Source organism: Dreissena polymorpha, chromosome 14, assembly GCF_020536995.1.
Source record: "Dreissena polymorpha isolate Duluth1 chromosome 14, UMN_Dpol_1.0, whole genome shotgun sequence".
Classification (NCBI taxonomy): Eukaryota; Metazoa; Mollusca; class Bivalvia; order Myida; family Dreissenidae; genus Dreissena; species Dreissena polymorpha.
Window position 1 is genome coordinate 27,809,352 of NC_068368.1, and position 27,816 is coordinate 27,837,167.

At 34.6% G+C, this 27,816-nt stretch overlaps 1 protein-coding gene across 3 annotated transcripts; it reads left to right on the plus strand.

Moving 5' to 3' along the window:
- The first annotated feature begins 71 nt into the window (after window positions 1-71).
- Window positions 72-27,143, plus strand: LOC127857110 (uncharacterized). 3 transcript variants are annotated; one of them, XM_052393465.1, is made up of 19 exons: window positions 72-281; window positions 403-615; window positions 1,868-1,996; window positions 11,330-11,452; window positions 11,567-11,986; window positions 12,086-12,221; window positions 12,343-13,507; window positions 13,604-14,822; window positions 15,016-16,361; window positions 17,422-17,610; window positions 18,021-18,531; window positions 18,631-18,747; window positions 19,503-19,813; window positions 19,891-19,998; window positions 20,467-20,620; window positions 21,173-21,356; window positions 21,751-23,369; window positions 23,710-24,642; window positions 24,730-24,875. In XM_052393465.1, the coding sequence occupies exons 8-18, from the start codon at window positions 14,483-14,485 to the stop codon at window positions 24,153-24,155; spliced, it is 5,325 nt and encodes a 1,774-aa protein (XP_052249425.1). In that variant the 5' UTR covers window positions 72-281; window positions 403-615; window positions 1,868-1,996; window positions 11,330-11,452; window positions 11,567-11,986; window positions 12,086-12,221; window positions 12,343-13,507; window positions 13,604-14,482; the 3' UTR covers window positions 24,156-24,642; window positions 24,730-24,875. The 3 variants fall into 3 exon arrangements, with proteins under 3 accessions (XP_052249425.1, XP_052249427.1, XP_052249428.1); XM_052393467.1 differs by lacking the exons at window positions 72-281; window positions 403-615; window positions 1,868-1,996 and having other exon boundaries at window positions 11,325-11,452; XM_052393468.1 differs by lacking the exons at window positions 72-281; window positions 403-615; window positions 1,868-1,996; ... (12 more) ...; window positions 21,173-21,356; window positions 21,751-23,369 and adding exons at window positions 25,296-25,838; window positions 26,084-27,143 and having other exon boundaries at window positions 24,163-24,642; window positions 24,730-25,051.
- Window positions 27,144-27,816: the final 673 nt, after the last annotated feature.

Below are 27,816 nucleotides of genomic sequence, written 5' to 3' on the forward strand. Positions count from 1 at the left end.
AAATGTATGGATGTGCTGCTCTTCGCAATTGATAGTTGGCTATTGATCACGACCATATATGTATGTGTGTGTGTTTCTGACAATGGCTGTCAGAAAAAGTTAAAATTATTGAGTTTTGGATATTGCCTTATTTTTATAGAATATACCCACTTTTCAGATAAAGTTCGGTATATCTATTTTGCCATTGTGACCGTTACCCATTCAAACGGTGTCTGCAATGCAATTTTATTTAGGATATATTGCCATCCTTGCCTGTGCGGCGGTGTATTTACAGCTTTCAGGTAATATATATTTACTTAATAAAGACACTTTGTTTTCTTTAAATATTGAATTAGTCAAACTTTTGATCAGAGTTTTAATACATTAACTAAAGTCATTCATTTTAGTTGCTTTTTTCAACAGCTGCATGCACCGTGGGAGAATATGACAAATGTCCGGGTTGGGATCCATGTGATAAAAGTTGCGGAGGTCGGCAATGCCGAACATGCGAGTCGTGTGTATGGAGCGCTCACAAAAGATTTTGTCAAAATTGCAATGAATGGTGCTATAACGGTCACCAATTACGCAATGGACGTTGCCAGTGTCCTACCTGGCGCAACGGCGACTGCTGTGAAAGTAAGAAAACAACTTTACATATTTCTATTAATATTTCATTAATTTGAATCTCCGCTGGCCGTTGGTGACCGAGCTTTTTATGGAAGCACGTGTTTTATAAAATTTAACACAACAAAAACTTTGACATCGATAGATTAAAGTTCATAAAAGTGTTGCTCGTGATTTCAAAAGACAAAACTAGTTAAACGACATTCTTCCTTAATATACCGCTGAGCGGATGTCGTCAAAGAATGCTAACTTTTAGTCATTTAAAATGAAATCGTGGAAAGTTGCCAACGACCTTGTGTTGTTAACTGACAAAATAAACAAAAACAAATTTGGATGTTAAAACATTTAAGCCGGTCGACTTTGGTCTCCCCATTTATAACTATATCTCTTTGTCGTTCGCTTCTTTTGACATGCAATCACTGTAGTGGGTACAGTTGCAAAAATCGTTTCAAAATCGCATAATTGCATCTCATATACATTTAAAATGATTTGTACTGTTGAAATGATAAATATGAAGAATTAATTTATTAAAAGTATAATCAATTTCGTAAAAAATCTGATCTTTGTGTTGATTTGATAAGAATAATTGTGTTTATTTGTTTCCCATAATTAGTTTTCATAATTATGTAAGCAGCTGAACATGTAACATCTTTTGAAAATGACGGCGATTTTTTAACTCAATTGAGGATCTTCTAAAAAGTATGATGCAAAGTTTTAATAATTTCAAACAAATATCAATATTTACAAACACGAAATCAAATGATCAGTTTCGGACACGCATTTGCGAAAACATTTTAATTACCACTGTTAATATTTTACCTATAGTTCCGACATTTTGTTTAAATACATATTTATTATAATTACTTAATTGACAACAATGACATGCCATCTTCATACAATAATAATGCGTTTGATCGTTTTTAAAAATCTGAATTAAACCACATGCGTTGCATGAGACTACTTTCTTAGCCCTCAACATAGATGAATAAAACCGGTGTGTAAGAGCTTAAATGGCTTCCTTGAAATCCATATCAATATTATTGTAAAAAACCACATGATTTCGAAATAATTGTCATCAATATTGTTTTGTGTCATCCGATCGTTGCGGTCTAAAAAGCCAGGCTTCTACGTTAAGGAATATATCCTTTGTAACAAAATGATTTTTATTTGTTAAATGTCCTCTGCATTTGACTAAGCTGAAGAGTACTGAAAGATGTTTTGTGTTTTAAGACATGTATATATTGTAAAAATATCTTTCTTTCAGCCTGCATACATATCCCAATTGACAATTGTAAAGATGGACAACAGCAATGCGGCGGATCCCCAGACGGTATCATGTGTACAGATTGTAAGGACCCGTACTATTCTGGAGGTTATTATCGGGGCTGTTTAGGTAAATAGCTATTTTCGTGTAATGAGGTAAATTCGACATCATAACTAAATAAATGATATTTTAATAGGTGCATGTAGTTCATCTGAAACGGATATTTCTGGTTCAAATGATTTTAAAATTATGAATAATGTTTAATATTTAATCATATTTTTTTATTTAAACTGGCTGAATTAAATGTTTTTATTTGCAACAATTTAATTTTATTTAAAAGAATTTAACTGTTCTATTTTGTATTCGTAAAGATGCCCGTAACAACTTAGCTTTGTAAGTTTGCCTTTTACAATCTTATTGCGACCTCTTTTTGCTATTGTAAAAAGAACGATGCTTTGAATGTAAAAAAATATACAATCTTCGTCTCTTAAGCTTTTTTAATAACGACGCGATGTAGGTATTATTCGTTTTGGTTTCACTTCAATGTGCCTCAGAAAGTTACGATGTTGATCTATGTTTAACTATCGAGTAATTAAATATTTAAATGCATTCTTTTTTTTTCTATTGTATTGCCATTTTAAGTGTGATGGTATGAGGTTTATATTTGGAGCTCTTTAAACCGGTTTAAAACCACAAGTGCTTTTGCATTGGCCGACCCTAGGCAGTGACTCCTGTTTTGTTCATGTTTGTGCGTTTCTTTTTTACACGTGTGTCTTGTCTAATGCTTTTGTTTCGTGTAGATCTGTTTTGCAATTGCTTCCGTGCCATAAGGACCGCATCGAATAATTTAATTCAAAATGAAGATACCATTTTCAGTTCGGCATATTAAAAATGATATAACAGTAGCTTTCTAGCAATATAACGTGTTTTTTCAATGGATCACGAAACGAAGTAATCATAAAATTCAAGTAAATACGTTTGTGTTATCCATCTTTTTCAAATAACTCTACTTCTACCACTATATGAATTTAAGTATGCTCTTTAAAACATGTTCATGTACTCCCGATGTCCATGAGGAAACTGATCAAATGTAACAATTATAATATCTAAGAAAATGAATACCGAATACTGAAATTTAATTGTTTCTGCTTCATTAAAAAACTTACAAGTCGAAAACCTGGTTTAGTGGCGTTGATAATTTTCGTATACGTTTATGATGTTTTTTTTAAATCTGTAATATATTCCTATCATGCAATGTATATAATATTCTTGTTTTTGGCCGTAACATGTTAAACGTAAACACACTATCTACGAATCATAAAGTCATTTAAGGTCCTTGCTATTGGTGTTTTGCCTATATCAGGAAGTATTCAAGCGGCATGCTTTAAAACTGGAGATAACATTACTGATAACCTCAAATAAACTAAAAAAGGTTTAAGATCTGTGTTTGTTTATTTAATGGCCTTGTTGACTGTTGTTTATCTCGCGTTGTTCAGATGACAGATCACAAAATGTCAGTATTTGAATTTCTCTTCTTGGATAGGGTATTTTTTAAATATAATTAGTTAGCTTCAATTCTCACTACCTTGATACAAAAGCTTTACATAAAATTGCATAGAGAATCAAATCATAACATGATTAAATACATTATCTATTGTATACGTGAAGGAATTTGATATAAGAACACATGATTAAGAATGATTAATTGGAACATTTTTTTTATGCTGCGACACTGTTTATGCAAAACCCATGAACACACATGTGAAATATTGTTTAATATCTGTAAGAATTACACAAAAAGGGTATATTTCCTCTGGATTGCAGTTCAGAACTATGGTCTTTGGACAGTGACCTCACACATTGACCCCGAACACATGAGTCATGAATCACGGACAACCATGGACTGCCTTTTTTTACTACAGTTAGAACATGGCAATCGTATTTTGTTCATTTATCTCGTTTAAAAATGTCTGGTTATTTAAAATGGATATCGGTGTAAAAGTAATCTTCACTTGGGAATGAAAGTTGGAGAGCATGGAGAACTAAATAAAGTATATTAAAAGGGTACACAGGTTTTCACTATTACGTGTAATGAAAAAGACACATTGAATACCTGTTATAGAAGCAGATACATGTAGCTTTTGCACGCGAATCGCAACCACGGCATAAGGCGGTGTGAGTAGTAATAGTCTAGTTTAAACACGCAATATCATATCCTTCCATATATGTTCTGATGAATGAATACATTGTGTACATTATTGATAAACACAGCAATAAAGTATTTTTTAAACTTTGTGGATGATTAATTCATTTGTATTTGTGTAAAGGGCATCATTAAATCTATTCTAAAAAATTTAATCATCAGTTCTTACATACACAATTGAATTGTAAGGAGGCTTAGTGAGGCACTTAAATAATTCAATCTGATCATTTCCCCGATTCTCCTTTTTTGACATAACCTATCTGTCAACCATACTCTACGTACCAGTCTCTAGATACGACTGTAAATCTGTGATAAAGTAATTGAAGTTCAAATTATAATTCTTAAGAAGCGCTTTTAGATTACGGTATCGAAGTGAAACGCCGTGAAATATTAATAAAGCATGAAGCCATATCTGTATTTTCTTTCAATGGACTGTGGTAAAACTTATCTTGGAAATTATCTTCTCAAAAGCCTAATGTCGTCATTATGCGAAAATAAGTTATTTTCGGAAACACTAAGCCCTGATAAACGTCAGATTTTTTATAAGACACATTTGCTGTTATAACTGTACTCAAACCTTTGCAAACATTATAGTTTGTGTTCTTCAGCAGCGTTTAATGTTTAATACAATTGTATAACATAAGAGTATTCTGTTAAACCAAGCAAATTACAAAAGCGTGTGTTTACTATGAGACTTATACAGATTATCAAAATGAAAAAAATCAATATATTGACTGTTGACATTATTTTCAAACATTACAATAAATTAACAGTTACACTCGTGGCATGAGCAAATACAAATTATCCGTTTGTTTATGGGTAATCATCCTCGAAATATGTATATGTCATTGATAATATGTGTATTACTTATAAAATGTTGAAAATACATATTATGATCAAAGCGTGAATAGCCAATGGTAGATGATTAGATTTTGCTCTCAAAGGTACATCATTCAAATCCTGGAGAAGGAAACAATTGTAATATCAATGCATTATTAACTTAGTCTGCAATTTTTTTTTAATTATTTAAGATTATGTCCATTTGCCTGTTGATACATTCAATCCAATTATGCTCAAAAATAAGAAAATATGCGAACAATGTTTTCTTTGACACAGAACAAAAGTTTCACACTTTTCCGATATATTTCGCCTAAATAGGCCTTTTCAAAGTTTGTTTTGTTTACGATTGGCTAAATATTTTTTTGTTACTCAACAAAACAATTGTAGATTGACGTCAAAAACAAATTAACAGGAGAATTGAAATGACGAAAATGCAGCCAATTTGTAGAAAACTTAAAACAAACGTTGAAAAAGAATTTTTAGGCGAAATATATCAGGAAAGAGAGAAACTTGTTCTGTGTAACTTTATCCCTAATGGAATCCAAACTGAGTATTATGTATTTTATAAAATAAGTGAAAACCAATCTCATTTTCTCTTTAAGAAGTTTACATTTTAGTTTATCAGATCTTTTAAAGTAAAGTTTTTGCTTGGCAGTGTTGCATAACTGGCACCAAATCTCTTTAGTGGGCGGTTAAAACGCTTTGTGACAGAATACGTGTCAACAGGACACTTATTTCGCACATATTGATAAGTAAAACTAATGTGCGCAGAGAAAATTCGATGTCTGATTTCGGTTGAAAGTTTATCATACTTCCTTATTTTCTTAGCTTACGAACCAATGTTGAACAAATTTGAGTCTTACCGAAATGTCGAGTATATATATATGTTTTTATAAAAGAGCAATATTTATAAAAATTCAAGAGCTTATTTAGATAAAACGCATTTGTTTTATATTGGTTGCATCAAACACCCTAATATTTGTGCGACAATCCCGGATGAGTTTCCTGTGTAGAACCAGAACATGTTGTGTCAAGAAAAGATACTGATTACTTTGCCTGAGTTGGGATCGAACTCGTGACTATATCTTCTATTCAATATCATGAGCTTATTTAAAGGCGCAACAACTATTCTAATAAAACCATTATCTTTATTATTTCCGTTTATCGGTTTTTAATAAAAATTGCTCTCCTTTTTTTGCAAAAGTAAAATAGTAAACAGGAAACGTTGTATACCTCTTCAAGTATAAACTCAAAGATTTTTATAATTAAAAATGTTTAAACCAGTGATTTGAACAAGCATATCGTCAATATAAAATTGAAATTATGTTATATTTGTTCTATTATTATCTAATACACACTAATCACTCTTCGGACTTATTTTTGTCACAATATATAATAAAAAATAACTAAACATTGTAATCCATTATACGATAAGAAAATATTAAAACATAAATGTCTTTCGTAAAAATATAGTCACAAAATTACATCATTTGAAAATATTATGGTACTTGCAAAATACAACAATTTAACAGGACCTTTAATTTAGATTTTGACAGAGTCTCAACATATTTTACAGCATCGTAATCTTGTTTTTCTTACAATTTGAAATTCATTTTATCGATGACATGTCTGTCAGCTCTACAGTATTTGGACAGTTAAAATGATACAAAGATAGATTTTGTGTTTAACATACTGTTACATTATACAAATTGAGGGAGGTTTCGGAAAATATATTTTCTGACAATCACACAGGAACTACACTTGCTTATATGCCTTTGAGTTATGAGAAACTTTGATTCCGCTTGAAATCGAAACTTTCGCTTTAGATGTTTCTAATGTCATGTCCGCATGGTTCTCCGCTTGGGATTAACGTTTGAAAGGGTATGAATCAGTTAATGTCATGTGACCATTTCAACCAATGAAAACAAATATTTTACGGCGCCGGAAGATAGCAAGTGCGCTTGACTGGTAAGGGTAAAAAACCAATTATCGGCGTTTCTATGGGTACTAATTGTGCGTCACTTATAGATTATCTTTGTTTTATTGTTATGGAAGCGATTTTATGTTAGAATCATCGAAAACTCAAAAACTAGATTTGATTCAACATTTAACCTAACTAGTAGGTACATTGATGACATACTTAATTAAAAATACCCATACTTATTCACAAAATCTACCCGAACGAACTAGTCTTGAATAGATCGTGTCAATCCAATACAGATGCTTCGTATTTAGACTAACATCTAACTATTTATAATAATATGATTTCGACAAGTTTATACGACAAACGGGAGGACTTTCCGTTCCTAGATGGTAACATCCCTAAAGGTCCATCCTATTTTATTTACATTTCGCAGTTGGTATACGTTACGCCAGAACATGTTCATGTATTAAAGATTTAAATGATCGTAATCGTATATTAACGAAAAAATTGTTAAACCAAGGTTTTTTGTATCATAACCTACGAAGTAAATTCGCTAAAATTCACTCAAAGTATGATGATTTAATGTCAAATTATAATGTTCCTTTAAAATGGCATATAACTAATGGAATTTCACACCCATCATTTTATGTTTAAAGCGTGTTCGCAAATTAAAATATCTTAAACAAAATGTTTAAAGCAAACTTTTCAATTTAATCAACTCATTTTTTATCAAAAGGATATTATGTTAACATACTTAAAAACACCTGCTTGTTGGTTTTCGATTCACTATATCTTTCTTCTTTTAAAATTTGGAATTATTAATGGAATGACCATTTTATATGTTTGATTTCTTAAATATTTAATCACCAAAGCTGATTTTATTGGTTATACGATTTTACGGTACTGTCCCTTTAATATTTTTATTTCACAGTACTGCCCCTTTAGATATATTGAATTTTTGTCACGTCATCGTGTCATCGCTTCTTAAGTCCGTCATACGACACACTTTTACTGCTCTGGGCTATATTGATTTTTTGACGTCATCGTGTCATCGCTTCTATATTACGACACACTTTCACTGTTGTAGTCTACATGCATAGGTCATCAGGTTTATAGCGTTAAACTTTATTAATATTTTATCTCTGACGGGCGTTTCATGGTTGGTTTTTATTTTTTAGCACTCACATAAACAACCAAGCTATATAATATGGATCTTTTACACTCATTATTGCTACTTCTTCCTGTATTTACGCGATGATGATCTGAAATATTAACTTTATGATGCTATATTCTTAAATTTATCCTAAAAAAATAGGGATGTAGTTGATACTTGTTCGTAATTTCATTTCATCGTTCCTCAAAAAGTTGTAATTCTTTTACTCTGGTCTCTTTCCTACCATTGAGTAATTAAATGGTAATTAAAGTGAACGCGTTTAAATTCCCTTTTATTATTGTTTTATTTGAGTTGCAATGCTATGGGGTTAAATCTTATTTACACTTAGATGAATCATTAATATGCTGGGCCAAGTGTGTAGGTTGAGCGATCTAAAACCGGTTTAAACCCCCAATGCTTTGCATTGACCGTTCCAAGGCGGTGACCCAAGCTTTATTCTTATAAGTGTTTATGTTGTTTTGTATTTTGCTGTTTTGTACTGTTTAGGCAATTGGTCACTTGCCTTAAATAAAGGACCAACTAATTGTATATAATGAGAATGCAATACTGCTCCAGCAAATGGAGTTCTACTTCTTTATATTTATATATGATATTTGTCTCGTAATTTACCATAATCGAGCAAAGTAAATTCAATCAGTCCGTATTTATGACATAGGTACCACCATTTTTTTTATTTTGTAAACAAACAAATCGTTACAGCTTTTTTGGACACAACGTCCGCTAGCACAATTGTTCCGGACCTCAGCAATGATTAAAAGAAATGCCCGAGGTTTGACTTTTTGTTTGCGTGGACTGAATGGTCCTGCTTTAAAAAATATTTCCAATACGTTATAGTGTAACATTTGAAATAATTCTCAAAGCAAAACATTATTTGTATTGAGTAATTAATATGTGAATATTCTTTAAACGCTGCCAGTTCAGGTATCTACTGTTGTACTTTGTTTCCAATGATTCATGAACTTGATTTGTGATTCTAGCCTACATTTGTTTTAATGTTGTTGTTGAAAGCTTCCACAATTGTATTTGTTAATTGCAATAGACTTCGAATTTGGCAAATACCAATGTATCTGTTTTCCAAAGCGGACAACAACGGTAACTACTGCTAACACAAAAGGCGCACTAATTAAGCAAAAAAAGTTTAAGATCGTACATGTTGATTTCCAAAATAAAACGTATTAAAAAACTGTATAAATAATTAAAACTAAAATTTGAAGACGATGATATTGATATTGATGCTTTCCACGTTCAATATTCTCAAATTGTATTTCATAAGCAAATAGTTTGAATACAATTTACATAGCATGAAGTGCTCGCTTTCTGTGCATGGGCAGCATGGAAAAATGGGAGATACTGGGTTGATGATTATGAAGGCGGAAGATAATCACGATTTCGGGCGTTTGTTTCGCTGTAGACCAGAGATAATATAATTTGTTCGAACATCTGGCCTCCAAGATAATGATTAATATAACATTTGCACTTGTAGCACGCATTTACTGATTACAGATGGTTTTCGTAACCGCGATGAATTGTCACGGCATAAATCGGAAAGTGCCGCTCGATGATTCGTTTAAAAAAAACAGTATGTCAGATGCATAGTTCCAATACCACTTGATGTTTTGCATGAAAAGTAAACGATATTGAGGCGTACCCTATCTTTGCTAATCGAGTCGCGAGAGAACACAAAATAAAATTGAAATTACTTTGATAAGTGTAAAGATGATGAGAAGCATAAATATTAAGCAGGTAAATAAATGTCGGAGCTGGTGCAGGGCTCGATAATCACATCGGAAAATAAACAAATGGCCTTTGAACACAAGAGCTCAGGCATGTATAGTGTTTCCGGGGAAAGTATCAAGTCCTTCCCTAGTTTATAAATTACTTAGAAATTATGTCGCTCTGATGAAATTTACAAATTGAGTGGTAAAATTGCAATAAAATCTGATTAATATTATATTTAAGTGCCTTTTTTATTTTGAAATACGATGCAATGATGTTAATGATTATTTACAAGTGTATGGTGTGTGACTAATTGTGGGCGTAGTGTGGGGTTAGGCTGGACATTTTACCTACACAAAAGACAATTGGAGGTTATCAATAATGTTTCTCTATATTCTTTCCCGTTTTATATCTTCTCCGCAGTTTCATGGGTTCTCGATCAATCTGTTGTATATATTAAGGTCATTGAGGCAATGTGGTCGCAAAGTCAAGGATAGACAAGTTTAAAAATAAAATCTGCATCTGATGTTCGCTCCTTATGTCATATAATAATTGAAAAATTATCATGAAACGTTGGCCGAATTCTAATCTCATGAATAAGATGTTAAAAAACACGATTCACGACAGCTTAATTAATTTTCTTTCCTTTACCCTTTAAACTGTATTCCAAAACTTATCTTTAATTATTTGCTCAATAAGAAAATGTGCAGATGGAAAGAAGCATTCGCATCAGGGTCAAATACTATCTTACAGGTCGAACGGATAGCTGCAGGAAATGAAGTTAACCTGTGCATGGCCTTTTTGTAGGAAACACATTAAGAAGAGACTGTTTTAAATAAATTACTAGCATAAAGGATTTTAAATGTGTATGCTTAGTATTTGATCCGATTTAAATTAATTAAAGATAAATTCTTATGCTGTGTATCGGAAAATGTTCACAACAACATCAATGCGGTTTGCATAAATCTTTTCCTTATTATCATTATACTGATGTTAATTATATAATTGACCAACTATATTTTATTTCAGGTTACGTAATGTAGAACACCTTCGTATTATTTCGTAACAGAATTGTTTTCGTTATTCGCATTGTAGTGTGCTACTTTAAGCTTTACACGAACAATCAACTGTGAGATTAAGCCAGATTTATACTGTTATTGTAATTTTAAAAACACATTTCAATTAAAAGATAGTGCTTTACATAAGATTATTTATTGCATTCCACAACTTTTAAACTGATCGATTTTTATTGAGAATTCGTTTTCATTAAGTAACTTAGATCTCTTTTTATTTCAAATTCATAAGGTAAAAAGCATGACTGGTTTAGATGCATCAGACAAATGATATAACTAAACTTTATGACGTTTAGCCACAACAATCTTGCATTTACGTGGGTCTATATAAATTACTTTGCTTAATGCAATGGGTAAGATATCATATCTGATTGTCATAAAACATGTGTACAAACCCTCTATGCATGACGGAAGCGCTCGGCCCGCTGTCGTGTTGTATGAGCTATAACCGAGCCCTGCCCCAACTCTGCGATTGATTTTCCTCTAAAATGCGATGGTAACAAACGTGCATTTACCTTTTGCTTATTTTCAGCGTGCCCTCAAATCAACCAATGCGAGAGCAGACACTGCACCAATACATGGAACACAAAGTGCCTGCGATGTTATGAAAATCAAATAATATTTAAGCCGTGGAACGACAACACAGAATGTCAGCGTAAGCCAAGTTTTCTTTTGTAAAACCACATCGATGTAACATGTATTTAAATTCTCGTTTTGATACATACCAACAATTCCTACATATAGTTTACATCAATATCAATATTTTAAGGCATGTGCGCTTGGAACGGGCATTACTGCTGGCCGGGAACATGCAGAACGGATAATCTGACAAAGGACTGCCAGTGTGCCGAGGGTTTTATTAAAAGGTCCACCGTGGACGACAGCGCAATCGATGCCGGAGAAACAACATGTCAGCCAAATATCCCTCCAGATATATTAACGTGCGATACCGTGGCAGTCGGACCGAATTGAGAAAAGAAGCAAGCTTTGAGCACTGCTAATTCAACTGAATGCCAGTACCTAGCGGATATGTACGGAAACTATCAACCAGTTACAATTCAATTTAAAATGTCGTCAGAATTTACTGTGAACATATCAACATTCAACGCCATCAGACCATCTTTCATAAAAGAAGAAACCTTTGGCATGAGCGACACTACATTACATATATTGATACAAACCGTAACAGGTATTTATTTTATATATATACAATTAAAACAGTTTTAATATAATGATTTAAACGAAATATATTTGTATCATTATATATTGAAATACTATTTGCTTAAAGGATCGTACGTGAGCAAATCAACCCATACACAGTTAGAAGACAGAAACTCTAGTATGAGCGTGGTACAGGTGCAGCACGACTCTGGAAATATATCTGTCGCCGACGATCCGAAATATAACCTTCAAAATGGAGAGGCGTAAGATCTTAATTTCTTTCCAATGAATTTCGCGTTTCATTTTATTTTTGATCAAGCCAAATAGTAATGTTATGATGCATATGATACATTCAAATTGTTTCTTTATGTTGATCAATTTCAGACTGTGTTTAGAATTCGAAGCAAAGGGAGGGGGCTACTTAATAAGCATATATGTAAGGACCACACCACACACCATATCAGGGCCAGTACCTTACACAAAAGTCATAAAACAAAGAAAAATATGTTACCGATACGACAATGCACCACCGGAACATTGCTCTAAGTTAAAACATTGTACCTCCGAGCCGTTAACAGTTTCAAATCGTGTAACTAGAACTGAACTTTCCACAGTTGATTTCAATGGTTGGATCGACCCAATTCCATTTGGGGGAGGTAATTATACGACATCGTCCATTGAACGCTATGAAGTAAGAGTAAATGAAGTACCTCCTTCAAAGGGAACTTTACAGGTTGATTATACTAAGACAACATTAAGTAAAAACGTAACGTCCGATATTAAATCATTGCGTCTTAATCTGACCTCTCATTCCCCAAGACTGTATTGTATAACTCTAGAAGTGAAAGATGTTGCGGACAATGTACGGCAAACAAGAAGATTTATGTTGTATGACAACTCAAGTTTTATTGAAACATGGAAAGAAAAAATATTTCGGTTCGATTCAGCATCACCACAAACAAATTACACTTGGCAAACGAACCACAACAACATTTGTATGAGTTGGAAAGATTTTTTCTTAAATAAATTTTATTTGGATAACCAACTGCTAAATCCCATTCAACCAGAACCAAACGGCCTCATTAATGACATATATGAACAAACAACTGGTCTTTTGCCGGTCAGCGGTACACCTAATGTACACGGAATTATAAAATATTACGTAACTTGGAGACTTAACGACGGTCATGACACATTACAGCGAATCGTGCCAGATTTTCAGAATCAGAGTTTTTGTACAAGGTTAAACGTGTCCGATGGACAAACATACACGTTCAACATACGTCCTGTAGATATAGTTAACAACACGTACAATTAGTCAAGAACCGTTTACATCGACCGATCACATCCTCACATCAACGATATTTGGTTGAAGAAAGATGGATATGAGACGTTATATGTTCACAACAGCACTGACCTCTCTACGATGCAAATGACTTTTGATGCGTTGGACCCCCACAGTGGACTGCGCACGATACACTGGGTGTTTGGCATCGCCGATACATCTTCCGTGCTCACACAAGGCCATCTGGCTGTTCGCCAAATCAATGTATGCTTTAAAGATGTAATCTTCACTTTTCTAACTTTAAATACAAAACATCACCAATTGTTTGTTCTTATTTATATATTATGTCAATATTTTCAGATGACGTGTCCAACTGATTCCGTGGAATGTTACTGCCCAGACATAGGGAAATGCGAATTCTTCATTTATTCAATTCCGCTCAACCAGCTAGTCAAAGAAGATAAGCACACTGGAAACCATAACAGAAACTACTTTTTCGCAATAACGGTAACCAACAATGCGATGCTGACAACAACAGAACATATTGATGTGCTTGTAGACGAATCTCAGCCGGAAGAAGGTGTGGTTATCGAAGGACCTATCGACTCAAATGATATTGATTATACCAGTGACGATTCGTTTATGGTCCATTGGCATGGATTTATTGACCACGAAAGTGGGATCAAGCTTTACAGAATAGGTCTTGCAGAGAGATGTTTGACAAGAGAAGAATTGTACAACTTGGTTAATGTGAAGGTGATGATTGCCTATACAGAATTACCTTATCAAGAAACATCTGTTCGCCTCCTTGCGAATTTTACAGGGAAAAGTTATGTGACAGTGATTGCTTTGAATAATGCAATGGAAGCGTCAAATCCCGTTTGTTCTGATATAACTGGCATAACTCGTGATAAATCTGCTCCTTCCATACGAAACATAACGTTACAACATGCAACGTGGTCGGAAAGCATTGTTTGCCATAAAGGGCGACCTCATTTATTGCAGTCGAATCTTAGGAAAGTCCCTCTACATAACTCGACGGTTTGATCCAATCTCTGTACCACGAAACCTGATACCAAACTAGCAGACTACTTGCCAATTTATTCAGCTGCGAGTAAAGACGAACATATATCGAATGTTCTGTGCATTCATCTACCGTTTTATACGAACGATAGTATTGTCTTCCTACCTAACGATCATATTCTTCTTGAATGGCATATAGACGAAACTGGCAGTCAAATGGATGACTTTTATGTTGGAATTGGTTTAGACGTGACAGAAATAAACTCCCCGAGTTTGGTAGATTATATTTCCACTGAGAGAAAACAGTATTTTAAGCACAATCACGAAGGAATCGGATCTAATCGGTTGTTTTATATATTTATTAAAGCGATCAACAAAGCTAGTTTATCAAGCATAGCAACATTGGGTCCAATCCTTATCGATGAAACACCACCGTTATACACTCAAATACCACCGGTCATTATTGAAGAAAAGAGTATTGTTTTTGCTTGGGAATCCAACACATTTTATGACGACGAACAGATTGAGCAAATTAATCAAATACTTTTTCAATATGGTAAGAATAATATAATTGTTTTCTGTTTGCTTTTTTTAGTTACTTCTCGTTTTAGATCCGGATCTTGATAAAAGGCTATTCATTATAATGATGAATAATATAGCTTTCTTCTTCAGTTAACAGTATTTGCGAAATTATGTACGCATGCAATAAATACATTTCAAGAAAAATAAGTTTATCTTTTCAATCACAGGCCACGACGAAAAGGCGGTCAGTCCACTTCTTGAGTGGAGATTGGATTCTTCTTCACCCTGCCCACCGCACACCGGAGGATGTATCCGATATCCTCTTGCCCGCCTTCAGAATCAAGACACGGTCGACGGTTTGCAGTACTATCTCAACCTACACGTATACAACAATGCGGGTCATTTTGTCTCTATCCGAACAGAAACATTCAGGTTGCCTTCTCGTTATACCCCGGGCGTTGGGGTTGTGTTTGATTTAGACCCAGAGGAGCAAAATGCATCGATGGATATTAACATCCATTTTACGGAACAGGTTTTATGTGCTAAATGGAAAGGTTTTAAGAACCATGAAAATGTTTCACTGGAAGTTGGCATAGGTTCAAATCGCTCTTCGCCTGATGTGGTACCACTTAAGAGTATCTCGGGAAATATCAATACATTTTGCCTTAAATCAAGTTTAATTGTCAAGAATGACGTTTACTTTTTCCTGGTCAGAGCAAACTGCAGCGGTGGATCAACAATATCTTCTTCAAACGGAGTACGAATATATCAGAAACAACTGCTGGAAAAGTCAGTCCACGTGAAGATTGGCAAAGATTGCCTTACCACATTTGAAAATATTATGAACGTATCAGTCCGAAATTATACCGCATATTCAAAGACTCCATTTTCTCTGACTATCGGACAACGATATGTTTTATTTATGGAAGACAATGAATGGCAAAATATTATGAACATAACCACGATTGATGGCATTATACACAAAGAAGCAAATGTATATTACATTAGGGCGTTTATAGAAAGACCAACCCTACAACTCCAGCACAGTTTCCTTTCAGAACACAGAGTGCTTTTAAGGGTTAATAGATGTCCGGACGAGTCTATTCAGTCAATCAATAACCAACTTAATGTCAGTTGGATACTAGACGGAATCCAGACCAAGCAGGATATTTTATTTTCGGTTGGGCTATTTACGATACTTGACGACAATAGTTCTGTCGAAGTAGTGGCTTTTCAAAAACCTGTTGCTGCAAACAATTACACAATCCTCGACGTGGCTGATCGAATATCTTATCTGGCAAAAGTGAGGATTTGTAACAATGTCAGATGTCTTCGACCAATTAATTCCAACAAATTCACTGTTGAAAAGGAAGTACCAATAGTTTTGGTAACATATGCAGAGCTAACAATAAAGGCAGCTGGTGATTGCGTTGATTTAAGGGCAGCGTGGGAATTTACCGGCGATGTCAAATGTATAGGATTCTTTCAATGGTCACTCAGTCGAGACGACAAAGGAGGGCACCTTCTCTCTGTTTGGAATACTGTGCTGTCTAAAGGCTCTGCAGAGATGAAGGTAATGGTTGATCTTATATGGCGTTGATATACGAACAGTTTTGGATGAACATGCCAAACAAACTATTCACTGACAAAAAAAGTAAACGTATAATCTGAAAACCCAAACATATACAAATAAATAACATCGCGGTGGTAACACTCTGGTCTACCATTCCACTGGAAATTTCAGAAATGCTTCAAGTGTTTCCCACCCAACCAGAGATGTACTGGTATAAAACCCAGGCAATTCTCGCGTGTATCGGTGCTATACACTGAGCACGTAAAAGAACCAATGGATCTATTCGCAAAGAGTAAGGGTATCGCATCCGGATTCCATGTATCTCAATACTGACTCTTCTGCTTGCTGTCTCTTTAGCAAAACTTAAGGACCCCATTGGAAATTAGTGCTTGCACTCTTAGGGGTTATCCTTGACTGCAAGGTCAAAAGATATACATGCATACATGAACATTTTTTCTGCAAGGAATGGATCAACATAAGTATCCAGTATGAAGATAAATTAAACGACTTTAGAAGCAAATATGTTTTAAATTTTGTACATATATGCTTTTTAAATGACATTCCATAAACTATTTTCTGAATAAGTACATACTAGTAAAAACTATACATCTTATAAACAGTACAAGATTAATCTTGAAAACAACCCATATACGCAAACTATATTTCTAGAATGAGTACTAGCGGAAAAGACACCATTAACTTAACAAAGCTGCAAGAACAAACAAAAGCGCAACTGCAAAGTAAACAAATACATGGGAACATATTTCAATTGAAACATGATTAAAATTAAGAAACGTTAAGTCTGAATACGTAAAATGAATTACTGGATCAATATTTGTTTCCTACACAGGCAAACTATTATACACGAATTTATGCGATCTATGTTAGTAACGCGTATAGTCTATTTAAGAAATATTCTTGCAGTGCAGAATGTCAAAAATCTTTAAATCGACAACAAAATACTCTTATCTTCACAGCAAAAAAATTATCGTCACGTTTTTCCTCTTACATCATGACACATGTTTCCAGGAGCTGTAACAATTGCATAAACTATTTACAGGTGGAACAATGTGTTGATCTGCCCGACCATGGACATGTAACATTATTCCTGTGTGTTCGCGTATTTTCTTTGAGCGGTTTATCAAGCATGATTTGCCAGAGGGCGAATACATTTTTCTACGGATCATATTCCAGTGGTACTATATATGACTTTAATGCATCAAAAGACAACTGGTTGCAAATCAAAAAGGTACACACGAATCGCTGTTTTTCAAACCGCTGGCACTTTTGAAAGTGACTTAATTTTTCTTTAAAAGGATTTAACTGGGCAACCAAACAGTTTTTACTATAAGTAATGCTCGACCACTAGTGACACTTGAAAACATACCGTTGTCACAATTAAAAGCTATGCAAAACAATCATACAATCTTTTATAAACGGTTTACGCCGATTGCTTTATTACTTACTTTATTTCTCATTATAAATGCATATAAATCATCTTCCTAAATCATCTTTTAAACTTTCTTCCGTTTGTTTCTTATGTGTTTTTTAATGTAAAGTGAACTTCATTAATTGCATTTCAAATTATTTAAATCAGTCAACGTAGTTTTGTCGTTCGAAACTGCAATTCCTGTTCATAACGCACATTAAATTTTTCAGATGTTGCGTAGTTCTAACATTGGACAACATTACTCTGTACTTCACGATTCCGAACTTAATATAGGAAGTTCAAACACCACAGTTGCCGGAGCTCTTATGTACGCTTCGGAACGTACAGTCTCATGGTACCTCATGAAGATTCAATATGTACCAGACAATTGTGAAACCGACGTCAACTGTATTGTCAGATATGATACAGACTCAGGTTATGTAGAATTTTCAACGCACGATATATCTCTGAATCAAATTTACTATATATGTGCACATTCCAATACCACTGAGGTAAACAGAGAATTGTTCACTGAGGCATTACAGGAGATATCATCTTGCAGCAACGGTTTTGTACTGGACAGCAGTCCACCTACAAAAGGTCATGTACAAGTCCAAAACCATAAAGGTTTTGTTACGAATCCCCAACATGTTCTAGTCACATGGGACGGATTTGATGAAAACATCGACGCTTCCATTTTCGGTTATCCAAGCAAACTGCTTACTTTCTCTGTTGCAATAGGTACGAACTATCGGTTTGACTTTCCTACTGTGTATTTTGCTAAAATTTATTGGAAAATATAAGGTATATGTGCATCATGTTCGTTTTTTTTACTTTTAGGTACACAACCTGGAATTGACAGTATAGATGACATAGTATGCACTGGTTTAGAAACATCAACCGTGTTAAAACTGCAAATACAACCAGATAGAAGTGCGGTGTTTTTCACATTATATGGTACGGTGTGCCTCCAGAAGTTATTGTCATTAATAATTTTGACAGAGATTTAGTCATTGTTGAATGTTTGTCGCCGCTATTGTAGGTGTGGTTCGCATAGCTTCGCCCTTGCCCGTCCGTCATTCCCGTGTTCTTCAGTCCATCCGTCTTTTCTTCCGTCCTTCTGTCGTTTTTTATCAAGTGTAACTCAACATGTATTGCTGGGACAGGGCTGAAACTTTGTATACATATTTAGAAGCAGGTGAACTTCCTCATCCATGATTTTGGTTCTAAGTTGGACGATGTGACCAGATATATGATCCCGTTTTATGAGAGAAATGATATGTTTAAATAACTGCCGCACGTAAGTCAAAGAAGTATTCTTATAAGGGGTTGTAACTTACCAAACATCTTTAACTTCACCTTAGGTAATGTAAACCTCCATATTTTGGGCCCGATGTATACAACCTGACCGGAGTTATGCAATGTTTGATTATTGACATAACCATACCCATAGAGTATTGTTCCTAGAGAAATAAATCTTTACAAACTTGAAGCATCATGTGAACTTGATGCTTCCGTATTTTGTTCAGACGTCTTCATAGTGAGTACCGTTTTTAGACAAGTGTGGAATATCGGTGCATCCCTTTCCAATAAAAAATCTTGTGCCTTTAGAAAGCGTGTATGACTTTGATCTTTGCCATCTTTTGCTACTAACTATTTTTAATTTAAGAAAACATACGGTTATCTTGATAAATTATACTGTTATTTTACAGCTAAGGATTACGCCGGCTATGTCTCGAGTTCAGATTCATTGGAACTGACCATCGATACCTCACCAACTGAACCAGGATCAGTGACAATTTTAAATAATCATCAAAGAAATAAGTTCATCAACAAAGAATACGCTACTTTCCACTTTGAAGAGTTTTCTGATCTGCACAGTGGTGTAGATTATTTTATTGTTGGTATCGGTGCAATTGAAGGAATTACTGACATTGTACCCGAGACGAAAATACACAGCGATTATCTGCAATTGGATCTAAACCACCTAATAGACGGGCAGCCATATTTCATGGTTGTGCAGGTAAAAGGATGTTTTATATTGTTAAATGATTGCTTATAATGGTAATACATTTTGTCAACCTACATTTTTTTATTCAGGCCGTAAACAGGGCAGGTCTGATTTCAAGACCGGTATCAAGAAGGTTTGTGTTGGACCAAAGTGCACCCACTGGTGGACATGTATTGGATGGATTTAAAGGGCAAAAGGTTTTTTTTATATATGTGTTTAAAGTAATTAATCATTCAATTGTCATTTATCTGAATTTAATTCTTCTAACATCGGAATAGTACGGGACATAATTTTAATGCATTTCAGTTGCATTGCAATTATAATGTAAGTTATGTACCCCCTTTATAAGTTATATATTCAATATAAAAATACATCTATAAAAATGTACTACTATCATGTTATGCATGTAGCATTTTACTGAATTAAACAGGTAATTCTCGATTTTTTTGTCATTTTCATGTGCCTATAATCTCTCAAAATTTAGTCAGGGTTTGTCTTCAATAACACCAGACTTCCAAATAATTTGTTTGCGATTGTAAACATTGCAAAGAAGCGTCCTTCCTGTTCAGGTGCTATATATACATATATATATATGTGTGTGTTTTTAATATATTATTCAATATATATATGTATGTGTATATGTGTGTGTTTTTAATATAATTCAGGAAATAGACTATCAAAGTAATACCGACACTATTCATGCAAACTGGAAGGATTTTGACGATCCAGAGAGCGGTTTAGCATTCTACAACGTTGGCCTCGGAACAGATGCCTATCAGACAAATATAAGGCCAATAGTAGATGTTGGACTGAGAACTGGTATGATTCCTCCATTTTACATATATTGAGTTTTCCCACGTGAACTAAGCGAAGCTTTATTGCTTTCCTAATATAATATTAGGAAATTGATTCATTGAACCATGGCCTTAGTGATTTGAAAATGGAACAAAGCAAATTGTTTTACCATAATATATGTCCGGCGATATGATTGTCAATGTTTTCATGCAAGTTATATACCACGAAATAGGTTAATATTTCATTTAATGCATACACGTCCCACTTTAAATAGCATGTTTTAAATGTATGTACATGTATATTATAGATTACAATCTGTTCATTACATAAATTAAACGACGTATTCATTTAGTGAAAACAAAAACAATACAACCACACTAGTTTGTAAGTTTGTTTATGAAAATTGTTTTAAGCTCCTTCTTAAATCAAACGTCTCTTGGAAAACTGTGAAACCAACATGCCAGTTCATATACTAAACGATGTAAAATATTTCATAGCAATTCCTAGCGTAGACACATATTGTAATTTCTTCGATGGTGTTTCATAAAAAAAATATGTCTTATATTAATTTGGCAGATGTTTTCTGGAATGGTCCATTCAATCCCGGGCAGAAGTACTTCGTTACTGTAGAAGCTTGCAATAAAGCAGACCTTTGTACTAGACGTGTTTCTGATGGCATAACTGTGGACAAATCCCTTCCAATACGTGGCCTTGTGCGTGTAGGTCCCGGTGAAGGCCATAGTAAATATCTTGGACATCGGTTTGTATACTTGTTTATAAATATTTTTTAGAAGAATTGTACCGTTAGTCGCTCTCTGCCAACAAACAGAAAATCAAATGTTGAAATAAAATTGTTCAATAGAAATGCAAGCAAATAAATAAATTCTAAGTGTTTATTGTTTAGAAAACATATTGCGTTGGATATTATATAAAACACATTGTTTTCAAACAATTTTAGCCATCGGAATATGTTAATATACTTAAAAGAGAGCTGAACAATATCTTTGCAACTTTAGTCATTATTAATTTACTGTATGCAGTGTTAAGAGCGTTATCTTTCACTTGCTTGTAGTTCTGTGATTAAACAATTTAAAAAGCAATGCGTGCATACACATGTTTGTGTTATTGTTTGATGTACATTTTCGATTTGATAGGTCATCAATACAGATAAACTGGCAAGGATTCGAAGATCCACAATCTGGAATTGATCACTATGACGTTTGTGTTTTAACTTCACGAAGATATTGCGACATTCTGACGCCATCAAACGGTCTTCTTCATTCGTCGTTCATAAAGTCTAATATTAACCTTCCGACGAACACACAATTATTCGCAACAGTTTGGGCCTTTAATCGGGTCGGCATGAATGTTTCTAAAACGTCGGACATTTTTGTAGTTGACGAGTCCCCGCCAGTAGTTAGGAATTCACCGAACTTTCTACTTACATACAACTCAGCCTTCGGCAAAAATTCTCAATGGGAAAAGTCCCTTGTTCGTTTACAATGGGAATTTGAAGACAATATTAGCCCCATTGTGCGACACGAAATTTTGCTGAAAACTCACCATGAGGGTCACACACCACTTGAGCATTTGATTTTAGGATCGGAACGCCATGTTACAATCAGTTTAGATCGAAAGAACTGGCTGAATGATGGAGACACATACTATGCAATTGTTACTTCGTGCAATGCCGCAAGTTTGTGCTCCTCTGAAAGAACACCAGATCTTTTAACTGATTCTACTGCACCACATCTAGGCGGTTTTAAAACTCCAATGACATGGACCAATCACAATGATTCAATTGGTAATGTGTTTACTAATTTATCCCTCACGTGGTATGGATTCCACGACCAAGAGTCCGGCATTGACCATTTCTACATTACGGTGTCCCGGTTATATGGTCTGGATGAGCTATCCAATGGACTTATTACTGTCCCAAACGGAAATAAAACAGAGGAAATGCAGGCGTTAATCACACTATCGGAAAGGTTATCGTCTGACGATCGTATAGTGCTGTCAATATGGGCGCTAAACAACGTTGGTCTTAACAGTCCAATTGCAAGGATAACTGTGACAATTTTGTCTAGCACGGCAAGTATCGAGAGAGGGATATTAGAAATCGAAAAGCATTCATGCGACGTTCATTTTTGTAACAAGGACTGCACATGTGCAGTAATTGGTCGTCCATGCGTAGAAGTAATCACAAACCTAACATGTAGCAATATTTCTTACTCAGATGCGCTTGCTCACAACTTGCCTGAAATAATTGTTCGCGCAGGACTTTCTTACGAGGTTTTGAATATATCTGCTTCATCGGCTTGCCTAAGCGGTCATTGGTCACGAACGGATAGTGGAAATGTGTCAGAGAACATCCGTCGCTTTGAATGGAGTATTGGCGTACGTAGGCAACCTGTGGGGGAAGGGATCTTTGATCTCAAACTAGAAAATCCTTGGACAGATATCGGTCTGAGATCGGAGTTCACCCATTGCCTGCCAATCAATCGTACGTTTGTAGATGGCACGCAATATGTCGTGTATGTAAGGGTTTGGTATGAGCTTAATGAATATTCCGTGTTTGAATCTTCTCCTATTATGATAGATCAAACTGGTCCCAGTGTTCGACGTGGTCGTTATATCAGAGAAGGTAACTATCTTCAGGACTTGGATTTCATTGATTGGACGGAGTCTATAAATGCTTGTTGGGACGGGGTGTTTAGTGAGCAACAGAGTTATATCGATCACTTCAGTCTCAGTCTTGGAACTTTACCACACAGTAAGGACATGCTTATTATTTTGTGACATGATCTACTTTGTCTTCGAATTCGTTAATTTGGGTTGTAATTAATTGTCAATAACTGTAAAGTATTATAACAAGGCGTTTATATACCACCTTCTAATCGAACTGTTCCCAACATGTCGGTGGATCAATGGAATATCTAACCTAACGTTTAACGTGATTTCAAACATGATCGCGACCTCAAATGTTTCAGGAGATGTTAGGTTTAATTATTCGTCAATTGATAAACCGTGTTCTGTAATCACCAGTTTTATTCTCCAATGACATGTTTTAACATATTGAAAACGGACAAAAATGTATAAATGATCTCTTGCAGGCGACGATATCAATCATCAAACAGATATGGGCCTTGCAACGAATATCAGTATAAACAGCCTCGATTTAATCCCTGGAACAAGATATTATTTTACTGTCATTGCTGTGAATAGTGTTGGACTTCACACTGCGTTAGTGTCGGATGGGTTTGTAATCGATACTGACAACCCAATAGACGGAGTTATATTCAACACAAAGCATCACCAAAACTCCGCTTTTCAACAATCAACAAAATCATTTAAAATATCATGGCATGGATTTCAAGATCACTTTTTCTGGAATAAAGTACTATCTGGCGGCCATCTCAAATATCAGTCAATATCATTGTTTAAATATAAGCTTTATGAATGTTGGTTTGTTGAGAGCCTACACATTCACGAATCTGAACCTGATACATGGCGAGACCTATTTCGGTATTGTCAAGGCCATCGACACAGCAGGACATGAAAGCGCAGCGGTTTTTTCTCCAGAGCAATTGGTCGATTCGACTCCACCAGGTTTCACATGTGCATCCATGCATCAATTACCAATAGATGTTTCTTATAAAGTGACTGATGGTGATCTTTCCGTTTTCTTCAACTCCACGTTTGTCAAAGATAGCCTCTATCACATTCGTGGAAGCATTCGGGATGCTAAGTATGATTTATACCCCGTCTTAACAATCAACCGGCACAGAGAACTAGCATCATTGCAAAGAGGTCACGATGGATTATTTCAATATCAGTTCTCCTTCATTTCGCCGATAACTGGTATGCAATTTGTAGAAATCGAGTTTGGGCCACATGTTGTTGAGGCAATGCTGCAGAACGTCTCGATCGAAGAATGTAATATGCTGCCTGCTAATAATACTAATGCAGTGTCCATAAAACAAATTGGGCCTTATTCGATTGCAGTGAACCTGTTGATAATGGATAAAGAAAGCGAAATCAGGACGGTACGAAATAGTTTTCATTTATATTGATTATTATAAGCAATATATTTGTATGCTGCAATATGCCTTTTTCTGTTTATGTTTATACAGGTTTCTCTTGGAGTTGAAACCACCAAAGGAGGATTTCAAATACAACCACTATTGGAACTTCACAATCAGAATAATTTTGAAATTATTTTTGCACCATTCACCCACGGAACGCCGATATATGTTACTGCAATCGCGGAAAACCACGCGGGACTCAAAACCGTGTTCCATTCGGACCGAGTAATTATTATTGATCACACTGCTCCCCTACTTAACGATGTCGAGGTTTCTGTGGCTGTTGCAAGAAATAATTCAAGTTCATTACATGTGACCTGGAAAGTTTCCGACAACGAGAGTGATGTACAATTTTGCAGATGTGTTGTCGGTTCGTACTTATGTTCTTTCATCCTTGTATGATCTGATTTGTGCTCATTAGACATTTCTAACAAGCTATTTAATGTGATGCCCACCTGAACCTGTTGAAAATCCGTCGGAGATTTCCTCAAATTTGGATAAACCAGCTTTGTCATCAACGGTTAAAGAAATATGTGTAATGACCGTTTATTCGTATATTAATCGATTTATCGGTTTATATAATCTGCTGTCAAACTAAGTCTGTTCTTTTCTAGGATCAGCACCTTTGACAGGAGAGAAACAAGCAGAAACAGATTCGGAAACCTTACGATCATTTCACTCTAAACTGCTTGATCTTGCTCATGGCGACATAGTCTATATCACAACCAAATGTGTGAACAAAGTTGAACTTACAACTACGTTAGTATCCAGACCAGTCACCATTTATCTTTCTCCACCGAGCAGTACGTATGTTTTCGTGCGCTTATTGCCAATCAGTCAAGAATCTATGTCACTGAATTACCCATTATCCAGCGAAATAGCTTGGCAGTCAAATGCTAGCATGTTGCAGATGGAATGGGACAAAGTTGAAGACCTTTCGCAGATTACGTCCTATATATATCGTTTCCATAGCGACGGTGAGATTGTTATGGATTGGATGGACGTTGGTCTCAAGGTCACGATTTCAAATGTGAACTTAAAATTGAAATCAGGCAGAACATACACGGCTGAAGTTAAAGCAGTCAATGGTGGCGGATTTAACAGTTCCAGAGTTCATTCCTCGTTGATCATTGTTTCGGAACCACCTGTTCTTACAGGTGAAATTATTGTATTATCACGGTATTATTTAATATTCGTTTGCACCTGCTCGTATGACTTTTAAATACTAAGTAAAAACATAATATGCACTCATGAATGCTCGTTGGTGCTATCAATAGTGTTTAAATTTAATTATTTTAGGTAACTCGCCATGAATTGCATGTGCTACACTGACTAAGAATTATTTTTTATGCAGTTTTGCATGTCGGAGATATTATAACAGATAACATAATCATATTTGTAGGACAACCAGTCAGTGCTGTTTTCAAACAGGGTCAATTAACTCTCGACTGGAACAACGTTTTTAATATCATTTCGGGAATTCCCCACCATTACAGTCTGGTTGTCGGGTCCAGAGACGGATTTTCTGATGTCGTTGACGTCAGCTACACACGTGACCATCTTTATGACGTCAGCGTTCCGGCATCAACATTGGTCTCATCTGATTTGAACGAGCTGTTTGTGAAAATCACGTGTACATACAATACAGGGTTGTTTTCAATCTATAGCACAACGTATAAAGTGTTACTCCTCCTACATTTTAAACTAATCTAGGAAGGATGGCAACATATTCCTACAGGTATTATATGTAAAACAATATGATTGCATTTTCAAGACATGTCTATTCTAATATATATTTTACATTTTAAAAGTAAGCTTTTTATTAATTATGTTTCCAAACTGTCAAATTGTATATATATATTGTAAATGAATGACAAATTAACATTGCGCAAGTTTTAAATCAACTTCACATATGTTTATCTTATGTTGTTATAATATTATAAGTTTAAAGGAATATCTATGTTGGTTCGATGTTTTATGCGTCCTTTTTAAAATGTACCTTGCTTTCTGTTATGATTTTTTAGTTTCAAAGCGTCTTTGTGCTTTTGTGTGTTTTTGTGTATTTATTTAACGTGTAATGCATTTTTGCCATGCATAACGTCTATTAATATTATTACTTTTATAGTTAATTGTTAAACAATAGAATCAGTATAACTTCTTTTTCTAGTAATTTTAAAAACAAATATTATTCTAGCATCAATCACTTCGAAAACAGAATACAATACAAACATATTGCTCTTGTTTCAAAGGCACTTCTGTTTATCTGGATGTGTTATAGAGAACAATAATGAACGAAATTATGGTAGCTTGTTTTTATTTCAGAATGATTCAATTAGACGTATTTCGTCAGCAATTTTAAATTGTTGTTATTACCGCATCTTATTAAGAATACTTTTGTTTTGAAAGTCTGTGATGTATGTTTTTTCATTTTTTACAATAAATAACCAGAGAGCATTTCATAATTGTGTTTGTTAAATATTTTATAGCATGACATTTTGATTCGCGATTGAACACAGTGATTCAAAGAAACTAAATAGAAACGGTATGACCATGTATACATCGACGAGACCGTAATAGATCTTACGAGCGAGTTGCTGTTTTTCAATAGTATATACAGTATGTTGATTGTTTTATTAACACGTGTACAATATTGTTAAAATGCTTTACGCTTATTGATTGTACCTTAAACTGATACCGTTCACTTGCTTCCCTTACAATTTTTACTAAATACAAATGTAATATTGCTAAAACAATTACCATAGGCAATTACATATGCGATACGAGTAAGCCTTATTTTCTGGTTTACGGTATAATTGGTAATGACGAATGAAACAGAAAATGTTTATGGTATGTAAGAAAAAATTCAAATAACTATACTGACACCTGCTTACATCACATGTCTAAAAATATATAGAGGAAAAAAGGTTACTACTCTATCGTTTGTAATTTATAAGTTCTTGTCGATTACGAGCAGTATAATGAACCCCCAAACATTCACTGATATAAACGCCTTTGTACCTTATGAACAAAACAAACCAGACACCTTTGAATCAGGTCGATATGATCGTTGTGGTATGATAAAATGTGTTGATTTAATGAATGAAGTATGATTACATAAAACACAAAACATATATA